General features: G+C 43.2%; 1 protein-coding gene across 2 annotated transcripts in view; it reads left to right on the top strand.

Annotated features, from left to right (window-relative positions):
* Positions 1-13,229, top strand: part of DPYD (dihydropyrimidine dehydrogenase) — a 368,160-nt gene extending 354,931 nt beyond the window's left edge. For both annotated transcript variants that reach the window (XM_075098192.1, XM_075098193.1), the window contains 2 exons: positions 9,754-9,894; positions 12,650-13,229. In XM_075098192.1, coding sequence (XP_074954293.1) covers positions 9,754-9,894; positions 12,650-12,820 — 312 coding nt within the window. In that variant the 3' untranslated portion in view covers positions 12,821-13,229. The remainder of the gene's footprint in view (positions 1-9,753; positions 9,895-12,649) is intronic.
* Positions 13,230-16,806: the final 3,577 nt, after the last annotated feature.

The raw sequence follows: 16,806 nt of genomic DNA, 5'->3' as shown, positions 1-16,806 counted from the left end.
GAAATCAGGTTAGTGTCTCACACTTTCATTTAAACGAGACTGGAAAGGACTGAAGCAATAGAAGAAGGTAGGAGCCACCAAAGCTCATGCTTGACAGTCTCTCAGTCTGACCATCTCTTTAAAAGGGAATGTTTTAACCATAATGAGAAAAGCAGCAATGAGAGATGCCCACTTAGAAACAGGGAGATACCTGGCTTTTGCTTGAAGCAGGGAACTTGCCACTACAAAGGGAGGTTTTAATAAAGTTTGTTATTAATAGATCCATCTATTACTATATTGTGGAGAAAATCTGCCAGGAAGGTTCAGAATATCATTAAGGAAGCTGAGTGAAGCTTAATGAAAAAAGGTGACTTATCTGATACCCTTCCCTGATCAGGAATTCTCCACGGAGAGAGGCAGAGGAGCTCAGACTTGAGTGATTTATTTGTAACCCTCCGAGAAGTATTCACGTTCAGAATTACAAATCCCAGACCGTCTCCAAGCAGTTCTGTCTTGGCTAACCCTCTAGACAGAGGAGAGAATGCATTCAGTTAGCTCAGACTAGGATACCAGGGGGTGGGAATGGTCAGCCCCTGTGGCTAGTCCTGGCCTAACTGTAGTTCTCTGGAGCAGTGAAGAGGTTTGCTTGAAAGCTGATCGGACCTGAAAGATAGCTGTCCTTGAAACCCCTGCTTTGGCTGGCTGTATTTTTGCAGGGTTGCTACAAATTTTCTGATGCCTGCCCAGAACTCCCTCATCTGCTTAATTGGCTGTTGGGTTGGTGATATGAAAATTCCAACATTTGTTTAAATTCCACATGCTGCCAAAATGCCTTTTTTTATATAGATTTAAAAACCCTCTGTGATTATCCAAAATCTAATTTAATTTTTGGATGGCTTTTCCCATGGCTTTTCTCTTTATTTTCTCTGTTATTCAATATTAATTGAAACCGCATACTTTGCTATTCAGCAGAGTTGTTTCTTCTTTCCTCACTTGTCTGTAATATCGGAATTTCTGCTGTATGTGGGTATGTGCCCTGGATCTTTTCTTTTCAGTTGCATTTTTGTACAGCTCCCACACATGTATTTGCCTACCTCAGGTTACCGCCTTATTAATTTCATCTCTTTCCTTATACGTTCCTGTGTTCTTTTCCTAACAATTTAGCCCTTTGTCCTTCAGGGCATATAATATTCAGTCACCATTTATCTGCTTATTTTATTTCTTCCATTTTTGCTCCGCAAGTCTTGCTGTAGAGATTGCCCTGTTTGGTAGTTTAAACACTCTGGCATAGCTCTGTTTGTCAGCTTAGCTAGGGCATGACACGTTGTTCCACCTCTTGGAAGAATATTCATAGAAATCCTCAAGCTCAAATTCCTTGTGTTTGAACTATTTTTCACCCTTGTGTGTACAGATATGTTTGCATGATGTTTCGTGCATATATAAATGCAAGTCTTTTTATGCTGATGCCGTAAGCATCCAGCTGGAAGCCGGCACGGTGGGGGGCATCTAGCGACATTTAGTCCAGTGCTGTGCTTAATCTATAAAATGCTCTTGAGATGTGAGGTATATTGATGTAAGCACAGCACTATTAGGCCATAACAGTGTCCCATTTGGATCCTTCCTGGCATGTCTCTGGGTGGTTCAACATGAGTAGCTTTAGCTTGTGTTTGCCTGCCTGAAAAAGACCATATTGTAATCTTCATCGTAAGAGTGGAGCTGGTGCCTATTTCAGGTGGAACTATGCATGTGTCTCCCATAATTTATGGCACTCTAAGTCTGCTTCTCTCAAATATTTGCTCCAACATGAATCACAGGAATGATCTGTCCTGCAGTAGCCCATAATGATCCCTTCTTTATCACAGTACCTCAGAGAATATTCTCATGACATGTGACAGTTTAAGCAAATTTAAGTTAGTCTTCAGGTATGACTGAATTCAGACATGACTGGGCAGAAGTCCTACAGTCCAAACCTCCTCTTTCCCTGCCCACTCTGACCATAGAAGGACTAATTCAAGTGGTTCTGCAATTGTATTGCATAGCGTAGTGTAGCATAGCATAGAGTAGAATATTTGCAGTTGGAAGGGACCTACAACCATCTGTCTGATCCAGCTGCCTGACCACTTCAGGGCTGACCAAAAGTTAAAGCATGTTATTAAGGGCATTGTCCAAATGCCTCTTAAACACTGCCAGGCTTGGGGCATCGACCACCTCTCTAGGAAGCCTGTTCCAGTGTTTGACCACCCTCTCGGTGAAGAAATGTTTCATAATATCCAGTCTGGACCTCTCCTGCTGCAGCTTTGAACCATTCCCACACGTCCTGTCACTGGATCCCAGGGAGGAGAGCTCAGCACCTCCCTCTCCACTTCCCCTCCTCAGAAAGCTGCAGAGACCAAGGAGCTCACCCCTCAGGCTCCTTTTCTCCAAACCTAACAAACGCATACTCATTAGCCACACCTCATGGGACATTCCTTCCAGCCCTGTCACCAGCTTTGGTGCCCTCCTCTGGATGCCTTCAAGGACCAGGGCTGCATTAAAAGGAGTGTGGCCAGCAGATCAAGAGAGGTTATCCTCCACCTCTACTCTGCCCTAGTGAGGCCACATCTGGGGTGCTGCGGCCAGTTCTGGGCCCCCCACTTTAAGATGGATGTGGAACTGCTCGAGTAAGTCCAGCGGAGAGCTACCAAAGCAATCAGGGGCTGGAGCATCTCCCTTATGAGGAGAGGCTCAGACACCTGGGCTTGTTCAGCCTGGAGAAGAGAAGGCTGAGGGGGGACCTCATCAATGCCTATAAATACCTGAAGGGCGGGTGTCAGGAGGATGGGGCCGGGCTCTTTCCAGCGGTGCCCAACGCCAGGCCAAGGGCCGACGGGCACAAGCTGGAACACGGGAAGTTCCCCCTGAACATGAGGACAAACCCCTTCCCTGTGCGGGTGCCAGAGCAGGGGCACAGGCTGCCCAGAGGGGCTGTGGGGTCCCTTCCCTGGAGACATTCACCCCCCGCCTGGACACGTTCCTGTGCCCCTGCTCTGGGGGTGCCTGCTCCAGCAGGGGGTGGGACGGGGTGAGCTCCAGAGGGCCCTTCCAAACCCCACCAGTCTGGGGTTCTGTGATTCTGTGACCTTCACATCCTTCTTAAATTGTGGGGCCCAGAACCGCGCACAGTACTCAAGGTAACGCCGCACCAACACTGAATAAAGTAGGATAATCACCTCTTTTGACCAGTTGGTGATACTGTGTTTGATGCACCCCAGGGCACGGTTTGCTCCCTTGGCTGCCAGGGCACACAGCTGGCTGCTGTTGAGCCTGCTGTTGACCAGCACCCCCAGATCGCTTTCTGCAGGGCTGCTCTCCAGCCACTCTTCTCCCAATTTATGCCTGTACCCGGCATTAGTCCATCCTAGGTCAGAATCCGGCATTTGGACTTGTTAAATTTCATCCCATTGATCATCACTCAATGCTCCAATCTATCTAGATCCATCGGCAAGGCTGCCATTGCCCTAGCAGCCCGTAAGAGGAAATGCACTGTGCTACTGTATGTGAAACTGGAATGACTGTGTATTCCAGATCATGGCTGATTAATATAACAACAGCATTACAGTAATTATGGTGTTATTTTCTCTCTTAACATCATGCTAGTTTGCTTCTCTCTTGTCAGGACAGCACATCAAGCAAAAGATTTCATGAGTTGTCCATGGTGTCTCCTACTGTTTTTCTCTTGCCGCTTTCTTTCATCTAGAATGTATCTGTTGGCAAGAATAAGGAAAGTTACTTATTTTGGTATGCTGTTTGTCAAGCTGCATCTCTGCACCATGATAGTAGCTGTTCATCTAGTTTTATAAAATACCCATGATGTTCCTTGGGTTTTCTTTAATTTAGTTTACACTAAAATCTCTATCAACTCTGTAGTCTTCTGGTTCAAATCTTTTCCTGAAACACACAGAAGCATATTAAGCAGTATTGTATCTAAACCAGAAAATTGAGACACTTTGCACTGTTAATACTTTGCCTTTTCTGAACATTGATCGGTGTATTCCAGCTCTTTATTTTTCCCTTGTTTAGCCAACTTGCAATCCTACTTCACAGCTGCTTAATTTCAGAACTCTGTTGTGTCAGAGGCCTGTGTCAGAGGCCTACTGAAACATAAAGTTTACCATTTGGGGTTTTTTTTTAATTTATTGCCTCGCAGTCTTCGTAAAGAATTGTGATAGATTCATGAGGCATTATTTTCATTACAGCAGCCATATTGAATTATGTAGTAAAGGTTCATTTGACTTATTTTGCAAGTCCCTCTTTAGCTAGTGCTGCAACTCTTTTACTTGCTTTACTGAAACAAGGCCCTAAATCCCAGAGCACATTTAATAATGTTTTTAACTATTGGCAAAACAGCTGTAATCTTTCAATGTAAAGTTAGTTTTAATGAGATTACGTATTTTTTGTTAGCTACTTTACTGTAAATTGACCTTAGTCCTGTACCCTCAGATTCTGGTGACTTTTTCTTTGATAATCGATAATTTTTTTTCTAACGTTTCTTCTTTTCATCTCTCTCTGACAGTACCTCACCTTTATTACCGAAAAAGAAGAGGTGGAAGGCAGGTATCTCCCTAATGGAGATAAACGCCTGTACAGAGTCATTTGCTTTCTTTGCAATGTTTCATCCCCTTCCCGTGCTCGCTCTCTATCCTGGGAGGGCACTTCTGCATCACCCCTTGTTCTTTCACAACCTACTGAATCCTGAGAACTGCCCAAACAGCCCGTAAATAATAATGAACAGGCAGAGCACTTGGGATCGCGTGCACAACTGTGCTACCTAAACGTCAGGTGCTTTGTTAGGAGCTTTTTGTATTACTTAGTGGTGAATCAACTTCAGCATTTGTATCGTGGTCAGCGATCCCTTAGAGACCTGAAGACTGAGCTTGAGGCCTGTCCTTAGGACAGACTGCCATTCACAACAGGCAGACCTCTACTTCTGGTAATCTAAAGATTACCCTGCTTTCCTTACCTGCTGTTGCTGTCAGCTTCATGTGCACAAGGTTCCTAGTGAGTGAACCTTTCTCCTGAACATGGTGTGCCGTGCAACGTGTTTTATGGTGACTCAAAAAGCCCAATAAGAGGGCAAGCATACGTGTTCCCATTGAACTTGCTATACGAGATGCAGTACCTGCACAGTGTCTGGCTTTCTAATGATCCAATGAGAGGCCTGTGATGTTCATCATCTCTAGAGCACAGTGTGGTCTTTTACAGTGTGGTCTGCATGAAGATGGACACAGCAGTTCTACAAGGAGCCATTCCTGAACCATGAATTGTATTTACAAATATAGGTTTAATAATATGATGGCTAATGAAAAGCTAATCATCATAAAATGATTGAACTATTAACATTAAAAATGCAGCTATACTAATAAAAACAGCATTGTAAAAATAACATCCCACTGAACAAATCTGCTTCTTGTGTGTCGTCAAACGCACATCTGCCTAGCTTAGTGACAAAATGAATTTATTTTCTGTACCCATTAGTAATATAAAACTAATGGATTCTGCTCTGATTCTCTCCATAGCAACTGAATTCCCTGCCAGTTCCACTTCCAGGACTAAATTCCTCTCCCAGTTCGTTCAGCACAGTTTGGTTGAGAAGAGTGGGACATCACAGCAGCAATCAAAAGGAGGACTCTAGGTCCCTGAGATTGCAAAGGTGTAACTTAGGACAAAATTTAACTTCCAGCTTTGGTTTTGGGTTTTTTTTTTAATTATTGCTGCTGGTAATGCATAATCCAGAAAGAACACAGCTTGACTTTCAGAACCTGGCTTCTGTTTGCAGGTCTGGCAGTTGGCAAAAAAAGCCATTATACTGTAAACAGTGCAAATTTGATCCGGAGGCCATTGAGATATACCAAGTGTGGAATCCCATAGTGCCATTTTAGGCAGTTGCTTTTTGGAGTGAAACTGCACTTTAAACAGTGAAAGCTGATTATTTCTTGCTGCACTGTTTATTTTGTTCCAAATGTTTATGATTTGATGGAAAAAAAGAAGCTCTGAGATAGCTTGAGATGCTGTAAAAGAGTGCACCTGCAAAACATCTTTTAAGTACCATTGCTTTTTTAGTCAATAAAGTCTTGAAACTTTGCAAATGAATAAAAATGCAGTTTTTGCTTGCGAGAAAGAAGTGATTAAAAGACACAACACCCAGGAGTGTAAATGAGCAGTAAATCATTGACACAGTCTTTTGAAATCACTTTCAGGCCTCTAAAATGCCATCATCCTCCCTATTTGGGATTCTAAGTCCCCAAAAGTGTATTTTGTGAGCTGCGAGAAGTGAGAATTGGTTACAAATTCAGAAATCACCGTGCCTTATGCATTGTTTTTGTTATTCCCTTCGTAAGCTTGTAGCTGGAAAAATCTGTTTTGATCATGTTCTTCTAAGCAACCATTTTCCTGAGCTATCTCATGCCATCCTAAACCCTGGGCTGTCTCCCTCCTGCCCCTCAGCTGCTTCTCTGGAAGGCCATTAAATACCTCACTCCTTTCCCATTTTAAAAAAACCTTTTCTAGTTTCCAGCTTTAAATTTATTCATGGCTGGCTTATAACCATGTGTTCTTGTGCCAGCATTGTCATTTAACTTAAATAGCTCGTCTCCCTCCCTGATGTATATATAGATATCGTATTCCTTCTCTGCCTTCGTCTTCCTAGGCTAAGCATCTTGTTAGGCTCTTTTTGTCTTCTTTCGTAAGCAAGGCCCTCCCTCCCACGGTGATCTGAGTAGCCCATCTCTGCAACCTCCTTGAGCTTTGTGGGTTCCGTTAACATCCAAATGATATTTAAAGAATGCAAATGTGAATCCAGAACCTCCCTAAGAAAACTGTTAACTACCTATGTTGTTTAAACGTCTGCTTTTGTTAGATTAAAAAGCCCTTCACTTTCAGGAATCTCCCCATGTTGATACTTTCACAACACGAGCAGGCAGTGGAAAGCTACTTCAATGTGTGTTGTACAGGTTTTGCATCATATCTTCGAATTCTTCAGTACACGGATCAGTACATGCAGAGGACACGTGCACGTGTGACATACAGTGGAACGTTTGGGGGCTATATACTCATAGGAGAGGCTTGTAGGCTATTTAGTGTTGCTGGGGGCAGCAGGTCATACAGACACACATATTTTGAAACCTGTAGCAGGTATGATACAGACAAGCCTACATGAGACTCGACACAAGCTGGAGCTGAATTCTACAACTACAATTTTTCAACTGAAACAGAAGACTGCAGAAACCTGAGAACTGTAGCAACCTGAAAACTGCTGAGCAATTCCATGAACTTTTCGGAGTAAGACATGGAAATGAAAATACAGGGGTGTGAGCAGTTCCTAAGAGATCTCATTTGATTGAGTTAGCTGTAGCTCATCAGTGGAGGCACAGTAAAGGCCTGTGTCCTCTAGTCCTTTGCAATACCAAAATAAAAAGTATTGGCTGAAACACACTCATAGTAGTTAGTTGACCTTTTACAGTGGTTTAAGCAAACAGATTTTACTTCAAATTTGCAGTGAATTTGGACCACGCACATAATCAGCTTGCACAGCTCTACTGATGAACGCTAACTCATTAAACTCTGATAACTCGCTCACTTAGAGTCATCTGTCCGCGCTCGTCGTGCTGCCTTTAGCAATGTGCCATAGCTGTTTTATGCTGGAAGAGCATTAATGCTCTCTACATGTTGCTGAGAAGATCTCGAAGGCTTTTAGCATTGCATGAATGCAACCAAGGTATGTCACATGGCAGCAGCTTAGGGGCTTGGCAGAGAGAAAGCATCCGAGTGGTTTTGGAACAAGAAAACAGTACAGTTTCCCTGCCCTTCTTCCTGGGCTTAGGATATGGTAGAATTTCAGCAGTCATTAAGAGCGACTTCGTAGATCCTACTGTTGCATCCAGCGAACAAAGAAATTTCTCTCAATGCATAAAGATACTGTTGTACTTTAAGTGCTGAAGGCCAGGTAGGCCTCAAAGTTAAAACCTCACTGAGACGAACGGGAGTCATTCATTCAGAAACTAGAGCTGCTGTTGCAAGTTCTCAGCAGACTCTGGAAGGCAAGGTTGGACCTATTTTGGCATTTAATTCATGTAGCAGAGCCTTCCTTTGGAGCTAACATTGATAAAGCCATATTACCCTATTGCTCTGATGGGGCACAGGAGTAATTAGGGGTGCTTAGATTGTTTGAAAGTAAGGCTGCCCAAAATAAGACATGCAATGAAAATTTAACTTACTGTAACCCATTTCTTCTGCAGTGAGAACTGAAAACAATATATAGAGCATTGTATGCAATTATAAATTATACAGGTTAAATAGCGTATACTACTACACACTTAAAATGGTCGTGAATCATTTCAGAATAAGTTTTTTGACTGGTAGGAATAAGGTAAGTATTGCTTCTTCAAAAAATATTGAGAAACAGAATACAAAAAGAAATCCTTAACTTTTTTTTTTTTGGAAATGCAGGACCAAAGGTAAACACTTTGAAGCTTATAATTCTGGGCAGACTTGTCTGTGTCTTGTATTTGGCTTGATCTTGAGCGTTTTTCAATTGACTTGGATCAAAGTCCATAATCAAAATTATAATGACTTCTTGGTTTATTGCAGTAGAATGACTTTGAAGGCAGTTCTGCTCTCCTATCACTCAATGAGATTTCTTTAATACTTAACAGTTATAACCCTTTTTAAAGCAAAAGTAAAATGTACTGTTGCATGACATAACCTTCATTTACTGAGCCCAACTTTATCTTAACAATGTAGAATCTTGCACATAAAACTGAGCTTGTTTTACAACACAGGAACTGTTATAGGAGCACGCGTAGTAAACTGACAAAAAACAGAGGCAAAAAATACAGTGCCACAGAGTGAATCTTTCAGAACGCAGTCACGTTCATCATCTGTGCTATGCTTCCACAAGTTAAACTAATTTAACTGAGGAATAGCTGTAGTCCAAAGGACCTGGGCCTTGGCCCATCTCTGCCACTGAACTGTGCAGTTTCCCGTGATGTGAAGCAGAAATGGTTTGTTTGAGGCAGGTCCCCAGCAACTTCTTTTAGAGGGCCTGTCTCCCCTTGTGGTATGTACCCATACGCTGTTCCTGCCATGCACCTTGACTTTCTCAGCATTACGCATGCGGATGTGTGAGGTTGATGCCACGAACTCCCCCCTGTGAAGGTAACAGAGCTGAATCGTGACTTGCAGGATTAGGCCCACGGCTTACTTCTGCACAATATTTGCAGTGAACTGATGATCGTGTTGTTTGCACATCTCACTGAAGAGAGGAAAGCAGTTATTGTTCTCTCTGTCAGTTTATTTGATCGTGCCCCTTTCTTTTCTTGCTGCGAGTTCTTAAATCTGTGCTAACGAGAAATGCTCAAGGGTGATCTGATTGTTTGTAGCATGTCACTCCTGTTTTGTGCTTCATTTTGTTCCTTGAAGTTTCACACAATAACAGCAAAACAATAGCAGATTCAAAATCAAGTGCTAATAGTGTAACCTATTTGTAGAGCGTGTTTGTATACAAATATACACCTCTAGTGCTGCCTGCGTTCCAAATGTGCCTGTCTGGAGCTTTCTTCGTATTTTACCGGAGGTCTGAAGGTCAGCAACGTGGAAATTTATATGAAAAATCCTAAACAACGTCACAATGCATGGCCAAATCTTCCATAGTAAAGTACCAGAGAATGCTCCTGCACAGCTATAGAAACTGCTTAGGTGTCTTCTAAATGAGTTGATAACTTTTTTTTTTCCCCCTAGGATGTAATTGGAAAAGCACTGCAGTATATTGGAACATATGGTGAGCTCTGCAACACAGAGCACGTCGTGGCTCTGATTGACGAGGAAATGTGTATCAACTGTGGCAAATGTTACATGACCTGTAATGATTCTGGCTACCAGGTAAGAGCACAGCTGTAATTAGCCAAAAGGCACGACGAGTTATCTTTCTGCTGCTGGGAAGAAAGAATCCACCTTCTGTTAACAAGCAGGTGGTAAAAACAGATGTCTAAAATCCTGGATTTGAACCCCAGCGCGCTCCCGGGCTACGCCGCGCACGCCCGGCCCGAGCTGTTTGCGCGGCGGTGAGCATGCCGCCCAACGTGGCTGCTTCTTCAGGGCTAAGCGGAGCGTACCACGTCTCGCTGGCTCGCTCTTGGCCCCTCTTCCCTAAGTGCAAGTGGGAAGCGGGATTCCTTTTAAGAGGAAGAAAATGAAGGAGACCCAAGTCGGATGGCAGTAAATATAGCTCTTTGGAGGGAGAAAGGGAAGAATGCATCCCTTCCCACCAAGCGGGCGCGGGAGACAAGAGCTGTCCTTATTGCTGAATGCTTTTCGAGAAACCTAGTCCTTGTTCCATCAGCGTAACTGAACTTGAACTAATTCAGGTTTCAGGCAGGTGGGTTTTTGTTTTGATCTTGATCGAGGTGCAAATCCTTTCTCCAGGATAGCTGCCAGGGTTTAGAGCAGCAGGCTGAAATTTGCAGAAATCATTGTGACCAGAAAATAGCACAATTTTGAGCTGGGGCTCCTGTTTGCAGCAAAGTATTTCTCTGATTTCTGCTCAGTACGGTAGCGTAAGTTGTATGAAATGTATCAGCATTTCTACGTGCCTTTCCTTGCCAAGTTCACTGGAGCTGATGACCGGTCTGCAGTAAAAAGGGCAGTACAGGAGGACTCATGTTCATTTAGAAAAACAAAATACGGTCTAGTGTAACCTTCATGGAATCTAATATGTAGTGAGCAGTAATTTCTACATGAATTTTTCCATCCATCCATCCCAATCTGAGAACAGTTTGTCAGAAACAAACACTTTAGCTGAGCCCCAAGTTTCTTCTGAACACCATGACCTTCTGTTTATCCTTAATTCAGTCCAATCAATAGTAGGTCTGATGAATTTAACTACATACAGTGAAAGAAAGAAGTCTTCCTGTTTCAAATCAACTCCTGCAATTAAAGCAAGTGTGTCAGAGCAAAGGTAGGCATGTTTTTTTCCACCGATATGAGAAAATTAATGCTGCATTTATACCAGATTAGGTTACTACAGTAGCCTTTTAACTGTCCAAATGTCGTCTTTGCACTGCAATCTTCAGCTCTTCTCCTTCCATCAGATTTCCCAGTGAAGGGGAGGATATAGTCCTTGGAGAGCAAAAGACTGTCTTTCTATTTAGGAAAACTTTCTTTTCTATAACTGGAAAAAAACCAGCACCAAAAGAACCAAAGATTAAAACCCCAGGAGGTTTTCTAAGCACACACACACAAAAAATGGTTTTTTTCCTTAATTAATTAAGGAAATTGAAAAGAAATTAATGGCAAAGAATGGCAAAGAAATTCTTAATTGCTAAGAGATCAACCCCCCCGTTCAAAATAGCATCTGCTTTATTCTTCTCTTGGTTTAAAAAATATCCGTGCTGCTCTACAGAGCTATCACCTTGCATGACTCCAGCAGAAAAGCTTTCCCTAATTTAAAGTTAGCACTGTAGTCCTGACTTCCTCTCCCTCTGAATTCCTTTCCAAGATGTGCGTTGTTGTTAGGGAGAGAGGAAGGAGTCCCTCTTAAAGCCTCACACGGCAAAGCTCTCTTTGTGCTCAAGCTAAACTAAAACTTGTCCATTCAGGGCAGCGAGTACCTAGTTCATGCCCTCGCTGGTTGCTACAGCAACTTCTGTGCTTTCCTGGTAGTGAAACCCCAAATGCCGCAAATCTGCCTTTGGAGCCAACCTGCGGCACCACGTAGGACCTCCCGGCTCCTCCCTGGCTCCCCCAGCTGCTGACGGTGGCTCGGGAGATCTGCTAAGGATTTGTTTGCATAAAAGCGAGAGTTCAGCTTTCAGGCCTGATTTTTCCTTCCTAAACCTCTTAAAACTAGATATTCAGTGGATTTTTAAATTGTTATTATTATTCTTTACTTTCCTAGGCTTGCTTCGTAGATATTGAAGCTTTTGCGGTTGTGTGATGCTTTTGTTTCCGCTTTTAATTGCCATGTCCGTTATACCCGGAGCTTATTTCATTGAGACTGCAATTGTTATTTTACAGTCAAATACACTTATCACCCTAATTGGTAATGAGGATTCACTGCATGGAAACATGAGAACTAAAGCAAGCTCTGCCCGCCCGAAACTCAGATAGCCCTTTCAAAGATTTGCAAGGGAGAACAGTCGTGCGAGGCACAGCGCGCTGTGTTTTTCTCTACTGTTTATTAAATTAGATTGTTTATGCTGTGCTGAAAATAAAAATCAAAAGAAGGCACTGCGGGCAGCGTTGTGCTGAAGCCGTGCAGGCGTGGTCTGGTGCCTCCTCTGAACCAATAACCCTGGCAAATTGCTGCCGTACGGAATATTTCCTTCACGCACCAGAGAAATATCCCTCTGGGAGTTCAGACGTCGTGGGCCAAACTCCTCCTTTTGTAACCAGCCCTTGTGACCCGTGAGCTTTCGCCGAGGTATAATTTGGCCCATATTTGTGATTTTAAAGTGTCGGGGGGTGGGGGTGGGGGGGATGTTTTGTTCCCTGCCAGTCGAACAGTTGCTATAGCTGCAGTGCAGAAGCACACCAAGATGTCTCCAAGTGCCGTAGCACAGGAAACGCAGACACTAAAATGGGAGCAATTTTGACCTTTTCCGTGAGTGACATCAATAATGTTTATTCCTGTTCGCAGGCTATCCAGTTTGATCCCCAAACCCACCTGCCCACGGTTACTGACAGCTGTACAGGCTGCACCCTGTGTCTCAGCGTCTGCCCTGTTATCGACTGCATCCGCATGGTTTCCAGGACAACACCCTACGAACCAAAGCGCGGGCTGCCCTTAGCCGTGAACCCCGTGTGTTGAGGTGATCGGTCCGACAGCTAATGTGAACTTTACACTTGTTTGATGCAATTGATTTGCTTTCTAATTAGTCCTTGAAAATCTGCTCTTATAAAAAAAAAAAAAAAGATGTAATATTGATAGCCGTTACAATGAACACTGTGTTTTCCAATTATTCTTTTTACAACAATTGTGAAATTACAGAGAGGCAGCAATTAGTCAGTCGTGGCTATCAGTTGTCCACTATTTGAAGTGTAACTTTCTCCTTACGATTCATGCTGCAATTTCAAAATTTTTCTATAAACTCTTTAATCTCTATGTGTTTTCTGGCTGTAAATATAATTAAGAAAGCGTTTTTAATGAACTACAAATCAATGGACAAGCTGACTGTTTTCAAGGAAGCATTTCGTAATTAAACATTACATTTAGTTTTAAAAGAGTTTCTTAGAAGATGTAATTAACTACATCGCATTCAAACAAAGCGACGTGGCTTCTATTTTTCTAGGGGAAGAAATGAAAGGGCGTTTAAAATAGGATTTAAGAACTGGATTAATCACTTTCACTACTGCAGCATATGGTAGTATATTTTTATAATCCTTTCTAATTCTTTCTCACACTAGTCACTTTACAGAATAAATTTGCTGTGCGCTGACACATGCTGGACCCTCCAGATTTGTGTGTTGCACGGCTAGCTTGATCGTTACTTTTCCCTCCCCAGTGAACGCTCATAATATCTCTCTAAAAAACAGTTAAACCGGCTTATTATGAAGCCCAGGTTGCATTTCAGGATCCCGAGACGCGGCAACATTTTTTTTTTGCTCCGAGCTCATCCTCTAAATAACTTTTTAATTGTGGCAATTAATGTTCCAGAATGTACACGTTACAGGTCAGGGATCTGATTGGGTGCAAATGGAACACGCACCCCGCAGGCTGCGTTTGCCAAACACGGACGCGCAGGGCAAGGTGATTTCCCCCAGTGCCGATCCTTCGTACTCGTTGGTTGTGTACGGTTATGGTAGTTTCGCGACCAAAAAGAAAGATAGATTTGTCTGTCTTGCTAAACGATAGCTCAGTTTTAATCCATTTCTCATTCACAGTAGGAGTTTTCTAATATGAACGTATTGCTGTCTGCTTTGCTCCACTTCAGAATATAAAGCCTTTAGTTTCATAATAATGAAAGATCTGTCAATTCGGTTTCTTATACCATCTATTGTGATCAGCAAATCTTTGATTAAAAATGTATAAATATATATATTCATATAAATATAAAAATATGCAATATGCTTTTGTTTCTTGCTTTATGAATCACGCACCAAATTATAAATATTGAAACCAACTCGGATTTGTTTGTGGGCTGTTTGTTTTTTCATTTACTAAACAGATTTTTCTTGTAGAGGCGTTTCACCATCTCTAAGCCTCACTCCAGGAACCATTAATGAGTTAATTCACGTGTCCATTATTCCATTAATTGCCTACAGTGCAGAATGTAGCACGCTCTTTGCCCCTCTCTCGCACCTCTTTGTCTGCCTTGGACTTGGCCTCCTTCTGCAGGCGCACACGCAGACGCTTGTGCGTGAACATATGCACACTCTGTGCCACTCTACCCTTTTGAAATGTCATTTTATTTGGGATCCTGCTCCACCAACGCTGTTTTGCTGGCACTTTGGGCTTGCTTGAAAGAGCGGTCAGGCCCTGGCACAGGCTGCCCAGAGAGGTGGGGGAGTCACCGTCCCTGGGGCGGGGTTTAAAAGACATGTAGACGTGGCACTTCAGGGCATGGTTCAGGAGGCCTGGGGGTGTTGGGTTGGGGGTTGGACTTGATGATCCTAGAGGTCTTTTCCAGCCTTAACGATTCTGTGATCCCTTGGCAGGCTCAAACCCACTGTCTCCACTAATAGCTCTCTCTTCGTACTTCAATTTTTCGCTTCACCATTGTGGTTTTTTCACGCTCAGATGAAAACGGGGACAGGTAGCCATACTGCTTAGCGAATATTTGCCTGAAACTTTTTTAAAGCTCTTTGTCTTCTGGTAGTTTCTGATCTTCCGTAAGCTACAGAGGACTCACAGGAAGGGCAAGCTGCTCCATGAATGTTAGGGGCAAAGTGTGGAGAGTCTCTGCATGTGCCGCTGGTACCTCTTCCGAGGAGCCGGCTGACAGGCAGAAAAAAACACCCAGATCAGATCATCTGCAGGTAACATTTTATGTTCTCAGTTCGCAGATGCAAGGGAAAGTAGCTGTCTTCTCCCAGGCTATTACTGTGTCCTTCTGATTTTGTGTCCTACTTACCACGAACCCTGAGGGTGAGAGGCGGTGTGTCACCTCGACTGAACCAGCCAGCTTCTCCAGGTCTTTTGTTGCTGCATCCTCAGACCTGATTACCTTACTATCCTGAAGGCATCACGTCTGGTAGTGTGGCTTCTTTTAAATACAGGACGATGCCAGGAGACGTGATTTAAGTAGCTACGCACACGTACTTCATGAATGTAGCAGCAAAATCACAGCTTTTCCTGGGATATTCGGTAGTCACAGAACATCCAGTATTCCCAAGTAGCTATAAAATGATCTTTGGAGGAGTAAAGGCATTCTTTGTGAATCAAGCTTGTGATGAAGACCATAATTTGTTTACTGAAGAAGGAATAATGGGTTATATTATGCAGGTTTCTTTCTCACTACCCACCCTCTCCCCCACTCCTGGTCTACGTCCCTTAAAAGTTTCAGGAAATACGTTCCCAAATGAATGGGAATACTTTCTAACTCGGACAGTCAGCAATAAATGTGCGCGTTGCAGGACCTCAGAGAAATGGCCACATTTGGGTCTCCTGCAGGATCGTCTTTAAGTCATCCGGGTCAGGCGAGGTGTGACCAGGCAGGGGAGGGAGCCACGAGGGACATATCCCTGGGTTTTATAGGTTTTTCACATCCATCTTGGGGAATCTGTCCCATTCAAGAGCCAAGGAAACAAATCAGAAAAATCTGGTCTATTCTGCGAACGCTATAACCAGTTATTAAAAAAGGGATATGAATTTTCAAAGTGTAAAAGGTTCCAAATTAAGCTCATATATTTCAGTGATTTAGTTGCACGTTTAAGGAATTATGTATTATTAAAGACACGCTGGGCGAGATCCTACAATCCCAGCCCTCACGTTTTTTAGGCGTGTTGTCCTATTGATTACTGTTATAAAATATTGTAAACTATTCTTGGCAAATTAAATTATGGGAGAAAGGCTGTAGCTCATCCTCCAGTAGCACATTCTTATTCACATCATATTCCTGAACAGAAAAAGCTCTCCATGTTCAGTGTATGCTCTGCAGTCCAAGAAATACTTGAAAAAGCTGCCAAATCTGCTTGTGTGAATCCCAATGCACCCATACATGTTCATTGGAAAAAGAGATGTTTTGCCTTGCTAACAGACTACACAGGCAGTTTTGTTTTTGGCCTCTAGGATGAACAGACATAATATTTCCAAGGCGCTGGATTGGCAACGTTAAATCACCGCATTTGAAAAATTACACGGGCTTTTTAAATTACAAAATTGCCTGATTTTTAAAGGAAATATTAATTTGACCTCTTAGCAAAAGGAAAACTAGCCGTTGTGGATGAATCTGGTGGGTCGCCGGTATCTCCGTTGTTGAAGCCAACGTACGCGTACGCTGCACCTTGCTCTGATGCTTTACCAGTCGCTAGGGGAAGCCTTCTTTGCAGGCCCCCATTTCCTCATAAAATTTGGCAGGAGCAAAATGCAAGTTACCTCTCGAGAATGGCTGCCCCTCTTTGTTGCACCTTGGAGGACACGGGGCTCTCCACCCTGTGGCCTCTGGGCGAGGTGACTCGGCAGCTGTAGAGCGGCTCGCTGTCATTTCTGCAGCCTCCCCGCCTTCCAGCACGTATTACCGTCACCTTTGGCTCCTCCAGCTTTGTTGTCTTTAAGCCTTTTATCTCAAGGTGGCAAAAGTGATTGCTAGATTCAAGGTGAACTATCCAAACCCCAGCTGAGTGCTGTCAGCCCCA

Source organism: Phalacrocorax aristotelis, chromosome 6 (assembly GCF_949628215.1).
Source record: "Phalacrocorax aristotelis chromosome 6, bGulAri2.1, whole genome shotgun sequence".
NCBI lineage: Eukaryota > Metazoa > Chordata > Aves > Suliformes > Phalacrocoracidae > Phalacrocorax > Phalacrocorax aristotelis.
The sequence above is the reverse complement of the archived record's forward strand: the minus strand, read 5'-3'. Positions and strand labels throughout refer to the sequence as shown.